Below are 23,106 nucleotides of genomic sequence, written 5' to 3'. Positions count from 1 at the left end.
CCTTTGTGGCCTGGTAAAGGGGTTTCGCCATCAGTGTAAAATTTGGAATCCAAATTCTGCAGAATCCGGCTGCTCCCAGAAATTCCCTAACTTCCCTTCTGGACTTGGGTTGGGGAATTGCAGCAACCGCTTGCTTCCTACTGACATCCAATCTCCGACTTCCCTGGGAAATGCAGAAGCCCAAATACTTCACTTCTGACTGACAGAGTTTGGGCCTTCGAGCGTGAGACCTTATAGCCCGCATCCAAGAGTAACTCCAGCAATTCTCTGGTAGCCTCGAAACACTCTTCCTGGGTCACTGCTGCAATCAGGAGGTCATCTACATACTGGAGTAAAACTCGCCTGGAAGGCTCAGATTTAAAAGTCTTAAGGTCTTGTCCTCGGGCAGTCCCAAAAATGGTGGGGGAGTTCTTGAACCCCTGTGTTAGGCGGGTCCATGTATACTGAAGCTTCCGTCCTGTTACTGGGTTTTCCCATTGAAAGGCGAAAAGCAGTTGACTGGCGGGGGCCACCCGAATACAAAAGAAGGCATCTTTTAGGTCCAGTGTCGTGAAATGGGTAGCTCCAGAAGGTATCAATCCAAGCAGGACATATGGATTAGGCACTACAGGGTGTAATGAAATAGTGGATCTGTTGACCACTTGTAGGTCTTGGACTGGCCGGTAGTCCTCAGTCCCTGGCTTCTGGACTGGCAACAGTGGCGTATTCTATGGAGACTGGCAAGGTCGAATAATTCCATGGGATAACAGACGATTCAGATGTGCTTGAATCCCTTCCAAAGCCTTTCGGGGAATTGGGTATTGACGAAGACGGATTGGCTGGGCACTTGGAAGTAAATCTACATGGACAGGAGGAATATTTCGGGCCAACCCTGGGGGATTATCTTCTGCCCATACCCCATTGACCTGGAAGCTGTCAGCCAGGTGTAGGTCAACTTGATTATGCGACTGATGCAGCCGCCATTCTTCTTCAAGGGGGCAGCAGAAACTCAATATGCCCTTAGGGCTGGATGTCGGGGGCCGAAAGGAGACTGAAGTCTGGCCATCAGAGTCAAAGGAAATTTGGGCCCTAAGCTTGGACAGCAGGTCCTGGCCTAACAAAGGGATTGGACAGTCTGGCATATACAGGAATTCATGAGTGACTGTGTGTGAGCCTAATTGGCATCTACGGGTCGTCAGGAAGGGCCTCCGATCCTGCACCCCCGTGGCTCCCACCACTCGGACAGTTTTTCCAGACACAGGCGCTAATCGCTCCGTCACAACAGAGTGTTCAGCTCCTGTATCAATCATGAATGGAATTGAGCGGCTCCCTATGGTTAGCTTGACCATGGGTTCCTGGGAGCCCAGTTTGTAGGAACCCGGTCTATCCTATTCATCCCATTCTGCCATCTCGGCTATCCCAATGATGTCAGATTCAGAAGGCTCATACCTTCCCTCTCGAACTCGGCCTCGGCTTCCTCGATCTCCTGGTCCCCTTCTCAGTCCCTGGCGCTTCTGGGGGCATTCATCTTTCCAGTGCCCTCTTTCCTTGCAGTAGGCGCACTGATCCCTCTCCAATCGTGGTCTGGGATTCTCCCCTCGTGGCCGGGATTGATTGAAGGAATCTCGAGGCCGGGCTGGCGGTCCGGGGTCCCACTTCGGCTTCCCATTGGCTAGAGGTCGACCTTGGTTAAGGGTGGAATTAGTAATGGCTGCCGCCAAGAGGTCGGCCTTCTTCTGCATCTTCCGGTCAGCCTCTCGGCGCATCTCCTGATCCCTATTAACGAAAACCTTTGTTGCAATCTCAATTAGCTGGGTGGTATTCATCCCAGCGAATCCCTCCTGACGCTGCAGCTTCTTCCGGATATCTGGCATACTCTGGGCCACCAATGCACTATTCACCATTCTCTGGTTTTCTAGTGCCTCAGGGTCGAATGGGGTGTATGTTCTGTAGGCTTCAATTAGTCGCTCTAAAAAGGCCCCAGGGGATTCAGTTGCCCCTTGGAGAATTTCAGAGACCTTTGCCAGATTAATGGGCCTCTTTATGCCTTTCTTCATACCTTCCAGCAAGTCCCGGCAATAGCCAGACAACAGTTCATAGTGCTGCCCGTTATTTGAATCCCAAGCTGGAGCTGCGCGAGGGAACCGAGCTCTAACCCATTCCTCTGGGTCCTGTGTCCCCTCGGGGGCACGCGCTCGCGTGATGGCCTCAGCATTTTGTAAAATCTTCCGCCTCTCCTCAGTTGTGAAGAGGGTCAGGAGGAGCTGTTGACAATCAGTCCAAGTTGGGTTATGGGTGGCCATAATACTAGCCACTAGGTCCACCACTGCCTGAGGCTTTTCAGTATAAGAGGGGTAATGCGTCTTCCAATTCAGGAGATCGGTGGTTGTGAAGGGTACATACTGGTAGGCCTGTGCCTGTATAACCTGATCCTGATTATTAGGATCCGGTCGAGTGGTGGTTACCTGACGGAGGGGCAGAGCTCTCGAGGAGGTGGGAATGGAACCTGAGGTAGAGCGAGGAGCTAACCCCTTATCATGCTCAAAGGTAATTGCAGCGGGTTCTCCACTCCCATAGATGGCCACTCAACTTCACACAAAGTTCTTAGAGTACTTAAGCTTAAAGTCTGTCCATAATCATTAACTAAAAATCCTTTCTTAAAATTCTTAAGCATACAATCTGGTAAGGGGTCCACACGTCCCGAGACACAAGGTAGACAAACAATCGCTTCCTTCCGTAGCTGGCCAGTTGAACTCGCGTTAACTGGAACCGCAGCTATAAGAAGTCCACACTCAATTAACATTCATACATCACACACACTGTACAAAAAATCCCACCCAACAATTTCAGATTGTTCAGATACAGATAAGCTCTGACGGTTTCCCTGCTAGTCCCCACTAGACTAGAAGGTACTAAGGCCTTCGCTGAGAGTTGATCAGACTCCCCTTCCCTCAACTTTTGAGGGGCTGATTACAGTTTCCTAGGATTACAATACAGAATACAAAATACATACCCGGCCAGTGTTCCTCAGTCAGTTCTTCTGGAGCCCCACGTTGGGCATCAGAAATTGATGCAGGATTCGTATCCCACTTCTGACACCAGGAATTGATGCAGGAATTACCACTATTGTTAGCAGAATCTGTGGTACTTCAGGAGTGAAACACCACACACCAGAATAAGAGAGAAGTCTTCTTTATTTGCCAGCAAACAAAGTAGGACATCAGCGCTAGCTCTCTCCTTCTCTTCAGCTCTGTGTCTTGTGTCTCTGTGTCTGTCTCTCTCTCTCTCGTTTCTCTGTGTCTTGGCTCTCCTGTCTCTAACGTAAGCTGCTTCTGTTCTCATTTATATAGGGTCCTAAACCCCTCTAGCCCCCCTTTCTCACCAGATGGTAAGGAATAGATTGATTACCCTGTCTTGAACTAATTATCTCTAAAAAATTTACTCAAAATATCAGTTACATAGGTTTCAGATATTTCCTAAACTGACCTATGACCTGGGGCCTCTCAAACTAGACAATGTGGCACCTATCTCCTGCATTTTATTATTATTAAATTCTCAGATTCCCAGTTAACTTCTTAACTTAAAATGCTAAACTGGACTCTGGCATTCATTAAGGGGCCAGTCCTACACTTAGCTATAATCCATCAAGGAAGAGAGTTGACTTTTCCTGACCTCTTTCACCTTTTACTTCATACACAGAACTAGCTAGGACTGTGGATAATTGAAACCAGATGACCTCTTAAACTGCAGACAAATCTCACTTGAAAAGTCAAACAATGTAAACACTGAATTGAAAAGATATTCTACATAGAGAAATAGAACTTATTAAGTAAACAGAATAAAACATATTTTAAAATAAGCAGAAATCAGAATTCCTTATAAGACAAAATCTAAATTATCAAGCATCTCTAAACAGCATTTAGCCTAATCTTTTAAAACTGCCTGCTTGCTGATCCCCTCGAGACTGTCCAGTATGCCTTGCTTAAAATGGCATCCAGATGTGGTTTATTATTATGAACAATCCATCACTCAAAAGGGACAAAGAAAGTTTTATTTCTCACTGACCTTTCTAACCTCTAGTCTAGCAAAAGCTAGACATTTGAGTAATTAAACCCAGATGGCATTCTACCACTTTCAGGACTGAACCAAACTTAAACAGAATTAGCAAATTAATATGATTTCTCTGTCCAGGCTGCCTCAATGAAAGGATAAGACGAGTCTTTTCAGCGTTTAGCTTCAGTTGGTATGCATCAGCCCATGAATTCATTATTTGGAAGCTGAGATTGATTTCCTTTGTGATTTCTGTTACATCTTTTCTGAACGGGATATTTATCGTGACATCAGCATAGATGTAGGGATTAAGACCTTGACTGGATAATGATTTTACCAGGGTGTCATCAAGTTGAAGAGAGTCGGTGAAAGGGGCAATCCCTAAGGCACTCCACATTCGGGTTTCCATGGAGCAGATATAATAGAATTTGATACCCAATTTCAAAACTGCCAGATAGTATTAAAACTCTCTTTCCTTGACTATAATTGTACTGAACTGTCTCCCATCCCCCATCCTCATCCCACCTGGCTTTCTGCAGACAATCTAAAACGATTAGGAGGGGCTAGTTTCTGTTCAGAGCTGGGCAGCTTCAAGGGCCTCACTTGTCTCCTGCCTCAAGGAAACTCACTCAGATAAGACTTTTTTGTGCTGGCTTTCTTCCTGGAATTTCCTACTCTAAAACTGTGCTTTTGAACATTTCTGGTGCATTTTGTAACTTTGTCTTCCCCTTATCCTAACCAGCTGTGTAAATAAGTGGCTTAATACAGTTCTAGAGAGAGGTTTTACAACAAACACATTCCACACGTTTTAAATTTTAACCCCCCCACCTTGCCCCTCATCCCACCCACCCCAAGACTTCCACTTCCTAAATAGCTTTCCTAAATACACCTTGTAGCGCTATAGAAATGCTAAATAGTAGTAGTAGTAGTAGTAGTTATCACAAATTAACTCCACCCAAATACAAATCTCTCTGCCTGTGTGGCTTAAGAGTAAAGTAAATCTTGCATACTCTTAACCCCATCATAGCATACCTATTCATACCAAATAAATCAGCATGACTCTTATTCTCTGTAATAATTGTGGTGCTTTAATTTCAAGGCCAATCATCTGGACACTAAAAGCATGTCCTATATGTCATCAGCTCGCTAGTTTAAAACAGGAGCTTAGTAAACTAAAGGAGGAATTGGATGCACTTAAAGCAGCTTCAAAGACTCCACAAAATCATACTGCTCAGAATCAAACCGTATTCACACCACTGCCTCAAAGGATAAAACCACCTAAAAATAGATGGTTCACAGTAGGCTCAGGCAGAGTTCGTTATGTGACACACAAGCATCCGCCCTCACAAGTGTTGCCCCTACAGAATTCTTTTGCACCATTACAGCACTGTGATATTCCTGAAAATAGAATGGATGCAGAAGAAAAAGGAATGAAGGTGGAACAAAAAGATAGGAAGGTGCCCAAAGGGTTAAGACACCCCCAAATCACTAATGTTAAAACACATACCAGGAAATGTAGATGGAATGCAATGACCATAAATGCTCGCAGTCTAAGCAATAAAGATCATGACCTTCAAGCCCTGATGGTGGAGGCAGACTTAGACATTGTTGCAATCACAGAGACGTGGCTAAATGGTTCCCATGAATGGGATGCAAACATACCAGGCTATAATCTATTTAGGAAGGATAGAGAGGGTCGTAAAGGTGGAGGAGTAGCTCTGTATGTGAGAAATGATATCACGGCGACTGAAATGACAGGGACCTGGGGAAAAGAAGCGATATGGATCACCTTAAAAAGAGATGATAGAACCTCAGTCCATGTAGGTGTTGTCTACGGACCCCCGACACATCTGGAGGAACTAGATAGGGATCTGATAGCAGATATTCAAAAGTTAGGAAAGAAGAGGGAGGTGCTGTTGCTGGGAGATTTAAATCTGCCGGATGTAGATTGGAAGGTTCCATCGGCGGAATCGGAGAGAAGTAGACAGATCGTGGATGCTTTCCAAAGTGTGTTGCTCAGCAAATGGTGACGGAACCCACAAGGGAGGGAGCGACGCTGGATCTGGTGCTCACAAATGGGGATAACGTGTCAAATGTCCGAGTGGGTGACCATCAAACGGTTTGGTTTGATATGACTGCTGTAGTGGAGGACAGCCACTCAAAACTCAGTCCTGGATTTCAAGCGTGCTGACTTTACTAAAATGGGGGAATACCAGAGGAAGGAGCTGATGGGCTGGGAGGAAGTACAAGAAGTGGAAGGACAGTGGTCCAGGCTGAAAGAAGCTATAAATAGGGCCACGAACCTTTATGTAAGGAAAGTAAATATAAGCAAGAGAAAAAGGAAACCGATATGGTTCTCCAAACAAGTGGCTGAGAAAATAAAGGCTAAAGAGTTGGCGTTCCAGAAAAACACAAAAACTCAAGAACAGGAACACGGGAAGGAATACTGGAGGAAACTGAAAGAAGCCAAGAGAGAGAGACGTCTGGCGAAAGCGCAAGCGGAAGAACAAATGGCTAGAAATGTAAGGAGGGGTGACAAAAATTTCTTCAGGTATATTAGTGAAAGGAGAATGACTAAAAAGGTGTGAGACTAAAAGATACTGCGAACCGCTATGTAGATAGTGATGAAGAAAAAGCAAATTTGCTAAATAGATACTTTTGTTCTTTTTTCACAGAAGAAAATCCTGGAGCAGGACCGCGATGGACTGGAAAAAGTACAAATGAAAATGGAGTGGATACAGCATCATTTACAGAAGAGAGTGTGTATCAACAACTTGTAAAGCTAAAGGTGGACAAAGCCATGGGACCGGACGGGATCCACCCCAGGATATTAAGGGAGCTCAGAGAGATTCTGGCGGGTCCTCTTAAAGATTTGTTTAAAAAATCCTTGGAGACGGGAGATGTTCCGAGGGATTGGAGAATGGCGGAGGTGGTCCCTCTTCACAAAAGTGGTGATAGGGAAGTAGCTGGAAACTACAGGCCGGTAAGCTTCACTTCGGTTATTAGAAAAGTAATGGAAGCGATGCTGAAGGAAAGGATAGTGAATTTCCTGGAAGCCAATAAGTTGCAAGATCCGAGACAACATGGTTTTACCAAAGGGAAATCGTGCCAAACGAATCTCATTGAGTTTTTTGATTGGGTGACAGGAGAATTGAATCAGGGACGAGCTATGGACGTAATCTACTTAGATTTCAGCAAAGCTTTTGACACGGTTCCACACAGGAGGCTTTTAAATAAACTGGATGGGCTGAAGATAGGACCTAAAGTGGTGAACTGGATTAGGAACTGGTTGATGGACAGACGCCAGAGGGTGGTGGTGAATGGAGTTAGCTCGGAGGAGGGAAAGGTGAGTAGTGGAGTGCCTCAGGGATCGGTGCTGGGGCCGATTCTGTTCAATATATTTGTGAGTGACCTTGCCGAAGGGTTAGAAGGTAAAGTTTGCCTATTTGCGGATGATACTAAGATCTGTAACAGAGTGGACACCCCGGAGGGAGTGGAAAACATGAAAAAGGATCTGAAGAAGCTAGAACAATGGTCTAAGGTCTGGCAATTAAAATTCAATGCGAAGAAATGCAAAGTGATGCACTTAGGGACTAATCCACGGGAGACGTATGTGTTAGGTGGCGAGAGTCTGATAGGTACGGACGGGGAGAGGGACCTTGGGGTGATAGTATCTGAGGATTTGAAGGCGACGAAACAGTGTGACAAGGCGGTGGCTGTATCTAGAAGGTTGTTGGGCTATATAGAGAGAGGTGTGACCAGCAGAAGAAAGGGAGTGTTGATGCCCCTGTATAAGTCGTTGGTGAGGCCCCATCTAGAGTATTGTGTTCAGTTTTGGAGGCCGTATCTTGCTAAGGATGTAAAAAGAATCGAAGCGGTGCAAAGAAAAGATACGAGAATGGTATGGGATTTGCGTAACAAGACGTATGAGGAGAGACTTGCTGACCTGAACATGTATACCCTGGAGGAAAGGAGAAACAGGGGTGATATGATACAGACGTTCAAATATTTGAAAGGTATTAATCCGCAAACGAACCTTTTCCGGAGATACGAAGGCAGTAGAACGAGAGGACATGAAATGAGATTGAAGGGGGGCAGACTCAAGAAAAATGTCAGGAAGTATTTCTTCACAGAGAAAGTGGTGGATGCTTGGAATGCCCTCCCGCGGGAGGTGGTGGAGAGGAAAACAGTAACTGAATTCAAACATGCGTGGGATAAACATAAAGGAATCCTGTTCAGAAGGAAAGGATCCTCAGGAGCTTAACCGAGATTGGATAGCAGAGCCGGTAGTGGGAGGCGGGGATAGTGCTGGGCAGACTTATACAGTCTGTGCCAGAGCCAGTGGTGGGAGGCGGGACTGGAGGTTGGGAGGCAGGGATAGCGCTGGGCAGAATTATACGGTCTGTGCCAGAGCTGGTGGTGGGAGGCGGGGATAGTGCTAGGCAGACTTATACGGTGTGTGCCAGAGCCGGTCATTGGGAGGCGGGGCTGGTGGTTGAGAGGCGGGGCTAGTGCTGGGCAGACTTATACGGTCTGTGCCCTGAAGAGCACAGGTACAAATCAAAGTAGGGTATACACAAAAGTAGCACACATGAGTTGTCTTGTTGGGCAGACTGGATGGACCGTGCAGGTTTTTTTCTGCCGTCATCTACTATGTTACTATGTAATTTCTAGCGGTTAGGAAGCCTTTAAACCAGTTCAATCCATTTCCTCCAATTCCAAAATATTCTAGGATGTTCAAAAGAATATTATGGGTAACCATATCGAATGTGCTAGACATATCAAATTGTAAGAGGAGAACATTATTGCCAGCTGCAATAATTTGTTTAAATTTAGTTCAGTATTCACAAAGAAAATCCCCCTTATGCCTTTGGGAGCATAGAGGTTAACCAGTGTGAACTGTCACTGGTCGATTTCAGTCTGTCAGCCAAACTAGTCTTCCTTGATCATTTTCCCACCTCCCCCCCTTTATCTAGTAGCACATAAGGGAGGTGTTTCTGAAGCATAACCTGTATGCTTGGAACCCCCTGAAGACAAGTGTACAAACCCCCAATTCCCTCTCTGCAATTTCCTCATTTTTATAGGTGTCAAGTTCTTGGAACAAAGCAATATCCATCTTTATTGTCCTTTTAGATGTGTTAATACTCTTTTCCTTTTTAATAGGATGGTTTATACCCTCAATATTCCAAGCAGCAATATTATACTGGCCAACAGTCATTACACCAAGTACACAGTATTTTCTTGGCATACTCTGCCTTTTGTATCCACTTCTTTAATCTCCCTCCCCCTCTCACTGCAATCACTTATAAGATGTGTTGGTGTATGTAGACTTTACATTATTAAGACATCTTCTTTTCCCTCATTCACACCAAAGCGCACACTCGTATGTAATCATATAAACAGCTATTCCAGAGTGCTACTATACAATAGTCTCCTGTTGCTCATGTAGTCGAAACTGATGGAGAAGTCAGTTAACCCTGTTAAGATGAAACTTCCTCTAAGCAGTCCTCCAGATCCTCATCTGATGACCCCACTTTCTGCTGTTCTCCCTCGTCCAGCTGTACTGTCATCATTAGATATTTTGTTGATGCCACTCTTATAGGAGACTCCTCCATAGATCTTTTTCCATTGGGACTCTCGCAGAGATTGGGGAATATGCATATTAAGAAACTTAGTCTTAAGTAGATGCTCCACCGAACTCTTTCCCATAACCATGGACTTAAGTGGAGAAGCCACTCTTTTAACAATGTCTCTTTCCCACACTGGTTGGCCATTCTGTTGGCATGTATAGTCCAGAGATGTAATAAAAGATTTGATTTCTACCACTGATTGGAAAAAGCAGCATTTGCCATCTGTTGTGACTGCCAACTGCTGAATGCTATAGAAACATGATGACAGATAAAGGCCGACTGGCCCATCCGATCTGCCCATTCTCTGTAACCCTTAACTCTTCCTTTTCCTAAGCGATCCCACATGCTTATCCCATGCCTTTTTAAATTCTGACATAGTCCTTCACTCCACAACCTCCACCGGGTGGCCATTGCACGCCTCCACCACCCTTTCTGTGAAATAATACTTTCTTAGATTACTCCTAAGTCTATTCCCTCTTAACTTCATCGTATGCCCCCTTGTTCCAGAGCTTTCCTTCAGTTGAAGAAGGCTCACTTCCTGTATATTAATGCCCTTGAGATATTTAAACATCTATCATTTATTTATTTAGATTTTGCTCACACCTTTTTCAGTAGTAGCTCAAGGTGAGTTCTATTCAGGTACACTTGATATTTCTCTGTCCCAGGAGGGCTCACAATCTAAGTGTGTACCTGAGACAATGGAGGGTTAAGTGACTTGCCCAAGATCACAAGGAACAGCAGTGGGATTTGAACCGGCCACCTCTGGATTGCAAGACCAGTGCTCTAACCACTAGGCCACTCCTCCACTCTTTTCTCCCTCTCTTCTAGCGTATACATGTTGAAGTTCATAAACCTGTCCCTATATTTTTTTTGTGTTCAAGACCGCTTACTAATTTTGTAGCCGTTCTCTGGACCGACTCCAGAACTGCACACACTACTCTAAATGGGGCCTCACCAGAGACTTATACAATGGCACTATCACCTCAATTTTCCTGCTGGTTATCCCTCTTTTTATGCACCCAAGCATCCTGGCTTTGGCTGTCACTTTTTGTACCTGTTTGGATCAGCCACAATCGCTCCCAAGTCCTACTCTTTCTTCGTACACTGAAGCACTTCACCCCCTAGACTGTACCGTTCCCTCAGGTTCTTCCGACCCAGGTGCATGACCCTGCATTTTTTTAGCACTAAATTTTAGTTGCCAAATATTGGTCCATTCTTCCAGCTTTGCTAGGTCCTTCCTCATATTCACACCCTCCAGGTTGTCCACCCTGTTGCAGAGTTTAGCATCATCTGCAAAGAGACAAATCTTACCAGACAGCCCTTCTGCAATATTGCTCACAAAGATGTTAAAAAGAGCTGGCTCAAGGACCGATCCCTGCGGTACTCCACTGACAACATCCCTTTCTTCAGAGCAAGCTCCATTTACCATTACCCTCTGTCTCCTTCCATTCAACCAATTTTTAACCCAATCTAGGTCCCATATCGAGGGCACTCTATCAGTTTCCTGTGTGGAACCGTGCCAAAGGCTTTGCTGAAATTCAAGTATACCACATCTAGCGCCCCTCCCACGTCCAACTGTTAGATCAGTCATAGTCATCTGGCATGACCTGCCACTAGTGAAGCCATGCTGCTATATTCCTGCTTGCAGACCTCTAGCCACTAACAACTGTTTATATTGTCAAAGTTTCTTAGTGTCATGGCTTCTGTACTCAAATCAGGAGAAACTTGGATGTCCTAGTTCTCAAATTTTAGATTTCTGCTGCCTTGACAACTGGAGAACACGATCAAACTCTGGAACCCACAACAGTTTAACAATAAAAGCTCTCGGGGGCATATTTAAGTCTGACTTTAAGCGTAACTCCCAATGAGCCTGCTCACTCATATGCTGGCTGTACTGGAGAACTCGGGAAGCAATGTTCCAGAACCTTTCTCAGAAACTGAGAAGCATTATTTTCCTCCACTCCTTTGAGGAGGCTGAAAATTCTTAAATTGATCCTCCTACTCCAGTTCTTTAAATCCTCCAAATTCTCCAGCAGTTTCTGTTATATTGCTCCTCAAGCCTCTTTTTGCCCTACTTCCACCTCATGGAGCCTGCCCTCCAAGGTGTCCAACCTCTCATTGATTGCAGCAAATCTTTCCTCCAAGCGAAGTATCGCACACCTCTGTAATACACACTCTCTCTGCAATTTTCCACTTTAGCAGAACTCAACTCTCCTAACACCACATCAAGTTGCAGATCCTCAGGCACCTCCAACTTTCTTTCTCTGGTGAGGGAGCTGCTGAAGCTTCACTTCGGTAGGCTTTAATTCTGGGCCTTTATTAGCATGCATCTTCTTTATTGTTGGAGTTGCTTTAGATTTGAGCAATTGTGGCATCAAGGGGTTTAATTCTTAAGAGCTGCCATACTCCAAGATGTATCGATTATCTTTTTTGGGGTGGGGAGAAGCACAGAGTGTGACAATTGCATCCTCTCAGCATAGCTGCCAAATGGAAGTCTTGCATGACAGTTTGACAGATTTGTTGCAGTACATGTCTGTTGTTGGATATTGCCATATTTATTGGATTTTAAGTATTATTGACCTTTTGCTTCTAGTGCCTCTTCTCCTTTGGTTGGAAGTCTGTGCTGTAACACCATCTTTGTAACTTGTGTAAGCAGTACCTGTATGAGCTTTAAGTGCTAACCAAGTCATAATATCAAGTAACATACTATGGAGATGCCATCCTACTGCTGAGGGGAAGCTGATACTGGTAAAGTGGAGGGGAGAGGTTGTCTCTGTTGCACCCTTACTCAGCAAATGAGTTTGGTCTGATCAGAAGTCACTTAAATGCTGTGGAACTGAATCTTAAACGTGCAGCATTCTAATCTTATTGTAGGGATAGTTTTGCTGTGATAAAGATTCTTATCCAAACTTACATTTTTCTCCTTTAGAATGAAAGGGCACTGCCTGACCTGAAACAGCTGCTAAAGACATGCACAGATATAGTAGCCAGGATGCTGGATGCTCTTGAGGACCTTTTAGAGCAAGATCTTGCAGAGTACCTCTCTGTTGCAGGTTAGCAATCCAGATGCTCTTAATTTTCTGTACAGATGGGAAACAGTGGGGAGGAGGTGTATTCTTTCTAAGCTGTATTTAACTTTATTTTCCCTTTGGCAGCCTCCTCTGTGTATAACCTGGGCTACGGACTTTTCCATCTAAAGCTGTATTCGGAGGCATATGACATAAATATTCATCTCTGCAGGTGGTTAAGCAAGGCTGGGGCCAGTGAGGCTCCTCAACTATCTGTTGACAAGGTAGGTGAACAGGACTGTCGAAGCTGGTCTCCTTCCAGGGTTGCTTATATCTAAGGTTTTAAGCTAGATCTATATAGCTTCAGATTTTCCAGTGCACCCAATATATTGTGGTAATGCTTTTTAAAGAGTTTAAGTGCTGAATATTTGCTACAAAAGAAAACTGTTAGCTGCATACCAATAAAGTTGCCAAAGTTAAAACCTTTATGGGCTTAGGTAGAGCATGGCCTGTTAGGCTCCATCAGGTGGCAATATTACCTACGTGGCTGTCTTAATCCACCTTATCCACTAGGTATAGTTTTTGTGGTTATGAGGGAGAAACTATCATGCTGACCAGTAGGGGTCAGCATAGGACAAAGATGTGTAAATGGGTCTACAGAAATAAAACAGACCCAGAGTTTATAATCCTCTCTTATTTACTGACTAGTAAAAAAGGCCCGTTTCTGTTTTAAAGGAAATGGGTGCTAGCAAGGTTTTCCTGGGAGTGTGTATGTTTGAGTGAGTGAAAGTGAATGTACAAGTGTGACAGAGAGAGAGTGAGACTGGGTGCGAGTGTGTGTGTAAGAATGAGAGTATGTGCCAGGGTCGTCATCCCCCCCCCCCCCCCGGTCTGTCTCCCAGTTGCAGGGTCCCCTCCCTGCCTCCCAGTTGCAGGGGGGGGGGGTCCCCCTTCCCCCTCCCTCCCAGTTGCAGGGTCTGTCTGTCTCCCCCCCCCCCCTCCTTTTGTCATTGACGTTTTAAGGCACTGTCTATCAACAATTTTAAAACAACAATGTGCAGCAGCAGCTCCTAGGTTTGCTTGTTTGAGTGTATGCCAATGAGGGCTGTGTAGGGGAGTGGAAACAGAGATTAACCAATGGGCTTCCTTGCTTACCATAGACTTGCTGTGCTCTCTTCCACTCCTGTCTATTAAACGTCCTGCAGCATCTCATAGGTTTGCTTGCTTTGTTGTGAGTGAACGGGGATGACGGATGCACTGTAGTCGGACCCGCTGGTCTTTCCCTCCCCCTCTTGCGAGTGGACCCCGACCCCCGCTCTGATCCCTCACCCGCCTCCTCCACATTGGACAGTCGGCGCAGCCTCTCGCTTGCCGTCTCGCCGCCCTCCCTCTTCATCCTGACAGTTCGAATCTGGACTTGGAGAGGGAGGGTGGCGGCGTTTTTTTGAGGGCGGTTAGTGTGAGCATATGGTTCAGGAGGTTGGCAGCCAGTCTGGTGCGATTCCTAGGCAGGGGGAGGAATAGGGAAACACGCTCTGCGTGTTTCCCTATTCCTCCCCCTGCCTGGGTCGCTGTTTGCTGCTGCCTACTCCTCCCCCTGGCTGTTACTCCTCCCCCTGCCTGGGTCGCTGTTTGCTGCTGACGTCACTTTGATCTACTCCATGAAGCAGACCACCTCCAATGGAAGCCACGGTCCCAGGCAGCCTCAGGTGAGAATTATTATATAGGATAAGCTATAAGGACCATATGTAACTAGTAGAATATGGTTTATTTACAAAGATTAAAATAAATAAAAATGTGAAGAGGTAAAATTAGAATTTAAGTTCCTAACATAAATAGAATGATAAATTAAAACAGATGACAGAAGAAATAACGTACATGCCCTACTGCAAAGTTGCTTAAAGTCCAGAGTGATTGCAGACTTTAGGACAAAGGTATACAATCTGTCGGTATCTGGTGGTCTCTTCACACAGGCAGGTGGCAGGGATCTTCTGTTGATCTTGGTTCTTGTGATGTAGATGTGATCTTGAGTGCTGCCCTGTGCCTTTTGCAGGTGCATCTTTTATGCATAATTTTATCAGCAGTGTCCTTCAAATTGTGATAGTATCATAAGTAGTCCATGCCTGATTGACTTTTTTTGTTTTATAAATGGCAGGCAAACCACAAGTATATTTCTATTTTGGACATTCCCTTATACCAGAGGCTCCACACTGTCTGGGGCTGAATAAGCAAAATGTCCTTTCCCAAGGTTACAGTATGCCTCAAAATAGGGCCAGGTGTGTCTCTGGGTTAACAGTGCCAGGGTCACAGCTCAAGAGTTTTTTGTCCTGACATGCCTGCCTTACATCTAGTCTTTCAGACACAGTATTTGTAGCAGTTTGATGTCACAAAGCCAGCATTACAAAATGAAATAAACTTAAAGTGATACACTGAATATATTAGGGCAGGACGTCACTATCCTGGTGTGCATTCTCTGGGGTCACATTTCTTGCCTGGTGGCAAGATTTAACATTTTGTTGCTATAACTGCTGTTTTATCTCCTCCTTTTTTTTCTTTTTCTGCTCATTCTTTGGTGGGAAGTATTGTTTTGGAAAATGTGCATTTCTGTTTGTCTCCAGAATTGCATTACATGCAGAGTGTGGCAGCTTGGGATCTCCAGTTCATTTTTTTTCTGCTGCTTTCTATTTCTAGTCTGTAGTCATTTTAAGAGGATCTCCGTTTTATTATTATTATTTTTTTTTATTTATTTATTTATTTTAAACATTTGGTTTACAAAGACAAATATCTTTGAGGAAATATTACAGAGCACATGATACACTTTCATTCAATAAATCATATTTCAAACATAAAAATAACTCATAGCTCTAATTAGTCCATATTTAAGATCCAAGATGTCCTATATTAACCAAGAGGAGTTGGTAACATAAAAAATAGTAAGCAAGAATTTAGCTTCTCTTATATCTTGAAGCCTTTGTCTATGAGGATTGTCCAGATTGCCTCCTGGCCTTTATAAATTCAGAAAGTTGATCAACCTCATAGAAAATATATTTCTTGTCCCTATATATTACAACACATCTACACGGAAAACGCAGTTGAAATTTTGCCTGCAATAGTGTCACATCTTGTCTTAATTCAAGAAACTTTTTTTATCCGCGTTTGTGTCCACTTAGATACATCAGAAAAGATGAGAATTCTCCCTCCTAGAAAATCTATTTTAGTTCTCTGAAAATAACGTTTCAATATGGCTTCCTTATCTTGAAGGAAGACAAACTTCACAATTAATGTAGATCTTTTTCTCCTCTTCAATGGATTGTTCTAGAAAGGTAGTTAAGTCCAAAGTCTGTACTTGATCTTTAGATCATATTTTTCTTGTTTAACTGGCAAGTAGTAAATTTTATGGACAGGAGAATACATTTGTTCAGAGTACTTAAACTCCTCTTTCAAAAATTTGAAAAACATCTTTTGGTGATATTAAATCATTCAAAGGACAATTCAAAATTCTTAAATTTTGAGTCCGCAAAGAATTTTCTAAATTTTCAATTTTTCTCAGTCATTAATTTTTCACCTACTACCTGAATTTGGACTTCGCTTAGTTTTATCAACTCTCCATCCATTTTCAATTGTTTAGTAGAGAGAGTTTCTAATTCACTTTTCATAGTTTTAACTTGTGTTGCATTATTTAGGGACACAGAGATAAAAGATAAACAGACCTTATGGAGGCTTTCCAGCGCAGTCCAAATAGTTTCCGACGATATTTCGGCCGGTCTTATCAGGAGCTGTGTCCCTGCCAAAAGTAGAGTTGTTTCAGCTTGTAGCGCAGTAATATCTTGCGTCGGGACCGCCACTGCTGCCTGAGAACGCTGGATTTCCTCCATTTCCCCCTGCGCCTCTTCCGGGGTCTGCCTCTCCTTCGGAGCCAAAGGTTTCCCCTGCTCTGGCACTAATACTCCAGTCAGCTGCGGGAACGGAGGAGTCAAAGGATCAGCCGGGCTGAGTGAAAAATCACTCTCCAAGCCGGTGCTCTCCCCAGCACCGGCAGCGGAAGCGCCCGTCGGAGTGGAAGCCAGGAATGTCAAGAGAGATGTTTGGCGAAGAGAGGGGGTTTCTATCTTGGGAGGAAGAGGTCCCCTCGATTTCCCCTTTCTCTTTGGCATTCCACGAACAGAAAAAGATAAATTCAGCGGTTAGTTTATATAGGAAAAACAATCTCTGTTTGAGGAGCTGTGCTCTCGGCGTCCTATCTGTTGGCCATCTTGGATCTCTGGAGACATCGGATCTCCGTTTTATATGTGCGGGGTCAGGTATTTTGCTGGTGTATAGTTCTGTGCAATCCGGCTTGTTTAGTTTTTGGATCTGTGCCTCCCAGTAGGTACTGTATTGGAGTTCTAGGGCAATGGTTCTCAAACCTGTGTGGGGGGACCACTAGCCAGTTGGGTTTTCAGGCTATTGAATATGCATGAGATTTGGATGCCTGCTACCCCCCATTATAGGCAAATCTCCTATCATGCATAATCATTAGATATGCTGAAAACCCAAATGGCTGGTGGTCTCCCTGGATAGATTTTGAGAACCATTGCTCTAGGGTACGTTGCGGTGTTAAGTGTGTACATGCCTATACAAAACAGGCAGTTCAATGGATGGTAGATACCTCTCTTGGCGTTCTTGTATATCATAACACTGACTGAATCCCATACTACTACTACTACTTATCATTTCTATAGCGCTACCGGACGTACGCAGCGCTTCACACTTGAACATGGAGAGACTGTCCCTGCTCAATAGAGCTTACAATCTAATTATGACAGACAGGACAAGTAAGGGATAAGGGTTAGGACAGACTGGACATATCAGGGATAGGGGACAGTTGAAGGTTTAGGAGTTAAAAGCAACATCGAAGAGGTGGGTTTTTAGCCTAGATTTGAAGATGGCCAGAGATGAGGCTTGGCGTACCGGCTCAGGAAGTTTATTCCAGGCATACGGTGCAGCAAGATAGAAGGAACGGAGTCTGGAGTTAGCGGTGGAGAAGAAGGGTGCAGATAAGAGAGATTTGCCCAGTGAGCGGAGTTCCCAGGGAGGAGTGTAGGGAGAGATAAGAGTGGAGAGGTATTGAGGAGCTGCAGAGTGAATGCATTTGTAAGTCAGTAAGAGGAGTATGAACTGAATGCGGAAATGGATAGGGAGCCAATGAAGTGACTTGAGGAGAGGGCTAATATGAGCATAACGACACTGGCGGAATATTAGTCGTGCAGCAGAATTTTGAACAGATTGAAGAGGAGAGAGATGGCTTAATGGGAGACCTGTGAGAAGCAAGTTGCAGTAGTCTAAGCGGGAGGTGATAAGAGTGTGGATGAGGGTTCTGGTTGCATACTCAGAAAGGAAAGGGCAAATTTTGGTGGTGTTATAGAGGAAGAAACGACAGGTTTTAATAGTTTGTTGAATATGTGAAGCGAAGGAGAGGGAGGAGTCGCAGATGACCCCAAGGTTACGTGCTGATGAGACGGGAAGGATGAGTGTATTATCCACAGAAATAGAGAAAGGAGGGAGAGGAGAGGTCGGTTTAGGTGGAAAGATAAGAAGCTCAGTCTTGGTCATGTTTAGCTTCAGATGGCGGTGAAACATCCAGGCAGCAATGTCAGGCATGCTGAAACTTTGGCCTGGATTCCTGCTGAGATTTCTGGTGTAGAGAGGTAGATCTGGGAGTCATCGGCGTAAAGATGATACTGAAAACCATGGGATGAGATCAGAGTACCAAGCGAAGAAGTATAGATGGAGAAGAGTAGAGGTCCCAGGACAGATCCCTGAGGTACACCAACTGACAGCGGGAAAGAAGAGGAGGAGGAGGATCCACCAGAGTATACGCTAAAAGTACGTTTGGAGAGAGAAGAAGAAAACCAAGAAAGAACAGAGCCTTGAAAACCAAGCGAGGATAGCATATCAAGGAGTAAGCTGTGATCGACTGTGTCAAAAGCAGCAGATAGATCAAGAAGGATGAGGATAGAATAAAGGCCTTTGGACCTGGCCTGGAGCAGGTCGTTGGAGATTTCTTCACTGATGAAAGAGAACAATTGGTTCCAATAAGTTTGCTCTTGTGGTTTCTTACTACTACTTTTGATTTGGACTCTCTCTTCCTCAAGATCTCTACCCTTGGCATCAATGGCACTGTATTGATGGTTTTCTTTTCTATCCATTTACTCATTCCAGGTTAACTCATTGTCTGTCTCTCTACTTATGTCCTTGCAGTTGGGGTCCCTATTTTGGTTTCATGTGCTATCAACCTAGTCCTTAGTCACCTGGCCACACTTATTTAGTCTCTAGCTCTTAGCCCTTTTCTTTTTGATATGCATATACATCCTTGGGACCTTGTACTGCTAAATAACTGTCTATCAAATGTAGCTGCCTGGCATACTGCTCATCAGATAGTTCTTCGTCTCTAAAGGTGTCATACTATATGGGTAACAGGGACCTCAGCCACACCTAACCCTTTTCTCATCATTACTAGGATAACAGGTTATGTTGATTCCTCCAATAAAAATCCTTGGTTAGTATTGATACTGAACCTTCTTCAAACAGCCATTTTTAAGGTCTGCTTTTTCACACTGTCAGATTCAATGTAATTGGGCTTTCTTGACTGAGGATGCTGTTCAAATGTCATACTTTTTATTAGTGGATTAGATTTAGTGCAATTCTCTCTTTAATCGTATCTGACTACCTGTGCTTATAAGGCTTCAGTTGGTCCAAAATAGTTATCCATCTTCTTTGAGGCACAGGATATATGGACCATGCTACCCTCTTTATGGAATTGCTGGTTATATAGACCAAGCTCATAGCTATAAGGGTCATTAAGATTCTTATAATAGCCTTTAAAGCCATGTGGTTAGGTCTCTCTGTGCCTCTTGGATGTACTTATCTCCCATGTCTAACATGAATTCTGTATTTATGTAAGACATTGCTTGTGATTCCCCCTCCTTGTGCCCACTTGGCTTATACTGCAATTTAACCTTCGCCAGTACTAGGGCCAGAAGGATCAACTTCCCGCTGGTGCTCTGATAACCCTAGACATAAAATCTATTGAGCCTCAAAAGAAGAATCTTACAGGACCACTCATACGATGCTCTCAGAACCTTCTCCAAACTAGTAACCACATCTGGTCGTTGTACTCTTTGAGAGAGAGAAAAATCGATTCACTTCTTCCCATTCTGGGTTTTATAGACCTCAATCATATCTCCTATGTCATCTCTTTTCCAAGCTGAAGAGCCTTTCCTCATATGGGAGGAGTCCCATCTCCTTTATCACTTTGGTTGCTCTTATTTGAACCTTTCCTAATTCTACTATATCTTTTTTGAGATACAGCAACCAGAATTGAACACAATACTGAGGTGAGGTCTCGCCATGGAGAGATAAAGAGGCATTATAATAATCTATCTTATTTTCCATCCCTTTTCTAATAATTCCTATCATCCTGTTTGTTTTTTTTCTCCGAGGACAAGCAGGCTGCTTGTTCTCACTAATGGGTCGACGTCCACGGTGGCCCCCACCTTTGGAATTTTCCAGAGGAAAAACAGCAAACTAGAATCCTCCAGAATGCGGGATGCACGGCCATCTTCCCGCCAGCCGCATGAGAGTCCCGCTTCAGTTTCTTCTTTTCCGCGGTTGGAGAGTGGCTGCTTGCGGTATCTCTCCGTTCGGCCCCTGAGGAAACCTTCGCATTTTGAGCTTTGCTCGTTCTTTTTCTTTTTTCCTATCCTGTTTCCTTTTAAAAAAACAAAAAGTCCCTTACTTTTTAATTTTGCCCTTTCTAAGTTTTAGTTCGCTTTCGTCGTGGCTCTCTTAGGCCATGTGTATGCGTTCTTCCTTTTGTGCCATTTTTCTTGGCACAATCGAGAATTTTGATTTCGCGGCTGCTATTTTTCCGTCCATGTCATCGAGGACTCCCAGCGGCTTCAAGAAGTGTTCTCGGTGCAGCCGGGCGATCTCAGGTACCGATCCCCACGCGTGGTGTCTTCAGTGCCTTGGGCCTGACCATCGCCCAGACGCATGTAAGTTGTCTTAGCCTTAAAAAGCGGACATAGGCATCGAGACAAGCTCAGCGGGACCGTCTATTTGGAGCTTCGCCTGGTTCTTCGACATCGGTACCGAGGTCGTCGTCGTCGATATCTGCACCGGAGATGGCATCGACATTGGGAGCGCAGGTAATGGCTTTCTGGAGACCACCACACACTGGGAGCAGTGAACCATCGAGTGGGTCTCCACCTGCCTCAACAACTCCTGCTATGCAGGCCCACCGGGGCCGACCACTTTCGGACCAGACCCCAAGGAGGCGTGTGGATTCCACTTCCTCCTCGTCGGTACCAAGGAGTGCCGATGATGTGCATCGAGCGAAGGCTAAGAAGCACCGTCATCGCTCTTCTTATACACACGGTACCGGGAGCTCCGGGGCGTTGAAGGATTTGGCACCCATGAAGCGTCGACGCCGGGAGGACCGCTCACCCTCCATTCAAGAGGTGTTGGTCATCGGACAGCCCAGTACCGCCTCCTCACTCTTCGAAGGTTGTGCCTCCAACTCCTCCACCGGACCCACAGCCTTTCCCGGCAGAGACTCTGGACGAGCACATCCGAGCCATTCTCCCAGATCTTCTGGAAGGGCTGCTGCGTAAGTCTGTTCCGGTACCGGGGGTGCTTGCGCCCTCGGTATCGTTGATGGAAGTGGCAGCTGGCTCTCCGCCTGTGGTGAGGTCTTCGAAGCGGCTTCGGCTGCCACCCAGGTCGACTCCCCGTCGACATCGTTGGATGGAGCTTCATCATCGCTGGCACGGGAGTCGACCTTTCAACGTCGTCATCGAGGACGTCTTTCGGAGTCGAGACGGGCCCGGTTTCGGACTGCAGTCAGGGAACTCTTGTCCGATACCGAGGAGGATGCCTCATGGGATGAAGAGGAGGATCCCAGATATTTCTCGTCTTGTGGTCTTGCCTCTGTTCCTACTCCTTAACCAAAAAGGCTCTCCGGGGGAGAAAGCTTTCTTTATTTCTGCGGGAAATGTCTGTGGCTATTCCCTTCCCTGTGGTATCTGAGGATGAACCCAGGACTGAGATGCTCGAGGTCCTTGACTATCCTTCGCCACCTAAGGAGTCATCCACTGTCCCTTTGCATAATGTCCTTAAGGAGACATTGCTTAGGAACTGGGTGAAACCACTAACTAATCCCACCATTCTCAAAAAAGCTGAGTCCCAATATCAGATTCACGGAGAACCCGAGTTGATGAAGTTGCAGTTACTTCATGACTCTATGGTTGTGGATTCCGCTCTCAAGAGAGCCAGGAGTTCTAGAGATTTTGCCTCGGCACCCCCGGGACGAGAATCTAGAACCATGGACTCTTTTGGGAGGAAGGCCTATCAGTCCTCTATGCTCGTGTCCAAGATTCAATCATACTAGCTGTACACGAGCATCCACATGCGGAATAATGTGAAGCAACTGGTGGACTTCCTCGGGAGTACACCAGGCCTTTTCAGGAGGTGGTCAGGCAGCTGAAGGCGTGTTGTAAATTCCTGTCCAGGGGTGCTTACGACTCTTTTAATGTTGCATCCAGATCCGCTGCTCAAGGTATAGTGATGCGCAGACTCTCATGGCTGCGTACCTCTAACCTGGACAATCGAGTCCAGCAGCGGCTTGCAGATGTTCCTTGCCGGGGGGATAATATTTTTGGCGAGAAAGTCGAGCAGGTGGTCGAACAGCTGCACCAGCGGGAAAACGCCCTCCACAAACTCTCCCACCAGGCACCTTCAGCATCTACCTCATCAGGTAGACGTTTTTTCAGGGGAAGGAGGAATGCTCCCTATGCTTACAATAAGCGTAGGTACAATCCACCTTCTCGACAGCCTTCTCAAGCTCAGCCCCAGCGCGCTCGTTCTCGTCAACGGCGTGTGCCTCGACAGGCCCTTGCAGCTCCCCAGCAAAAGCAAGGGACGGGCTTTTGACTGGCTCCAGTTTATTTATTTATATTTATTTATTTTGGTGCATTTCTACCCCACGTTTTCCCACAAGTGCAGGCGCAATGTGGCTTACATGATTTCAAGAGGAAACAATACAATGCAAACATGACACAGTTACAGATGGTGACTGGCAGGGAATGGAACAGGAGACAACACGGGGGGAAAGTTAGGGGCAAAGCAACCGGCAGATAACCATGCACAGTCAGCAAGGGAGGGAGGTTAAACATAGGAGATATCATTAGAATAAGCTTTGGCGAATAAGAATGTTTTTAAAGACTTTTTGAACAGCTGGTGGTCGACTAGTTCTTTTAGTTGTCTCGGCAGAACATTCCAGCATTTTGGACTGATGTAGAGGAAGGACAAAGCTTAATCAGGACAAAACGCAATGTCTAATCCTTTTGACCCAACACAATAAGGTAGTTCAGATCTCACTCAACATTAAGGGCTGCAAG

The 23,106-nt window shown here is 45.2% G+C and overlaps 1 protein-coding gene across 2 annotated transcripts in view; it reads left to right on the top strand.

Annotated features, from left to right (window-relative positions):
* Positions 1 to 23,106, top strand: part of ESPL1 (extra spindle pole bodies like 1, separase) — a 548,935-nt gene that overhangs the window by 76,420 nt on the left and 449,409 nt on the right. For both annotated transcript variants that reach the window (XM_030198173.1, XM_030198172.1), the window contains exons 5-6: positions 12,589 to 12,712; positions 12,815 to 12,951. In XM_030198173.1, the coding sequence (XP_030054033.1) occupies positions 12,589 to 12,712; positions 12,815 to 12,951 (261 nt within the window). The remainder of the gene's footprint in view (positions 1 to 12,588; positions 12,713 to 12,814; positions 12,952 to 23,106) is intronic.

The sequence above is a fragment of the Microcaecilia unicolor genome, chromosome 3, assembly GCF_901765095.1.
Source record: "Microcaecilia unicolor chromosome 3, aMicUni1.1, whole genome shotgun sequence".
Taxonomy (NCBI): Eukaryota; Metazoa; Chordata; class Amphibia; order Gymnophiona; family Siphonopidae; genus Microcaecilia; species Microcaecilia unicolor.
The sequence above is the reverse complement of the archived record's forward strand: the minus strand, read 5'-3'. Positions and strand labels throughout refer to the sequence as shown.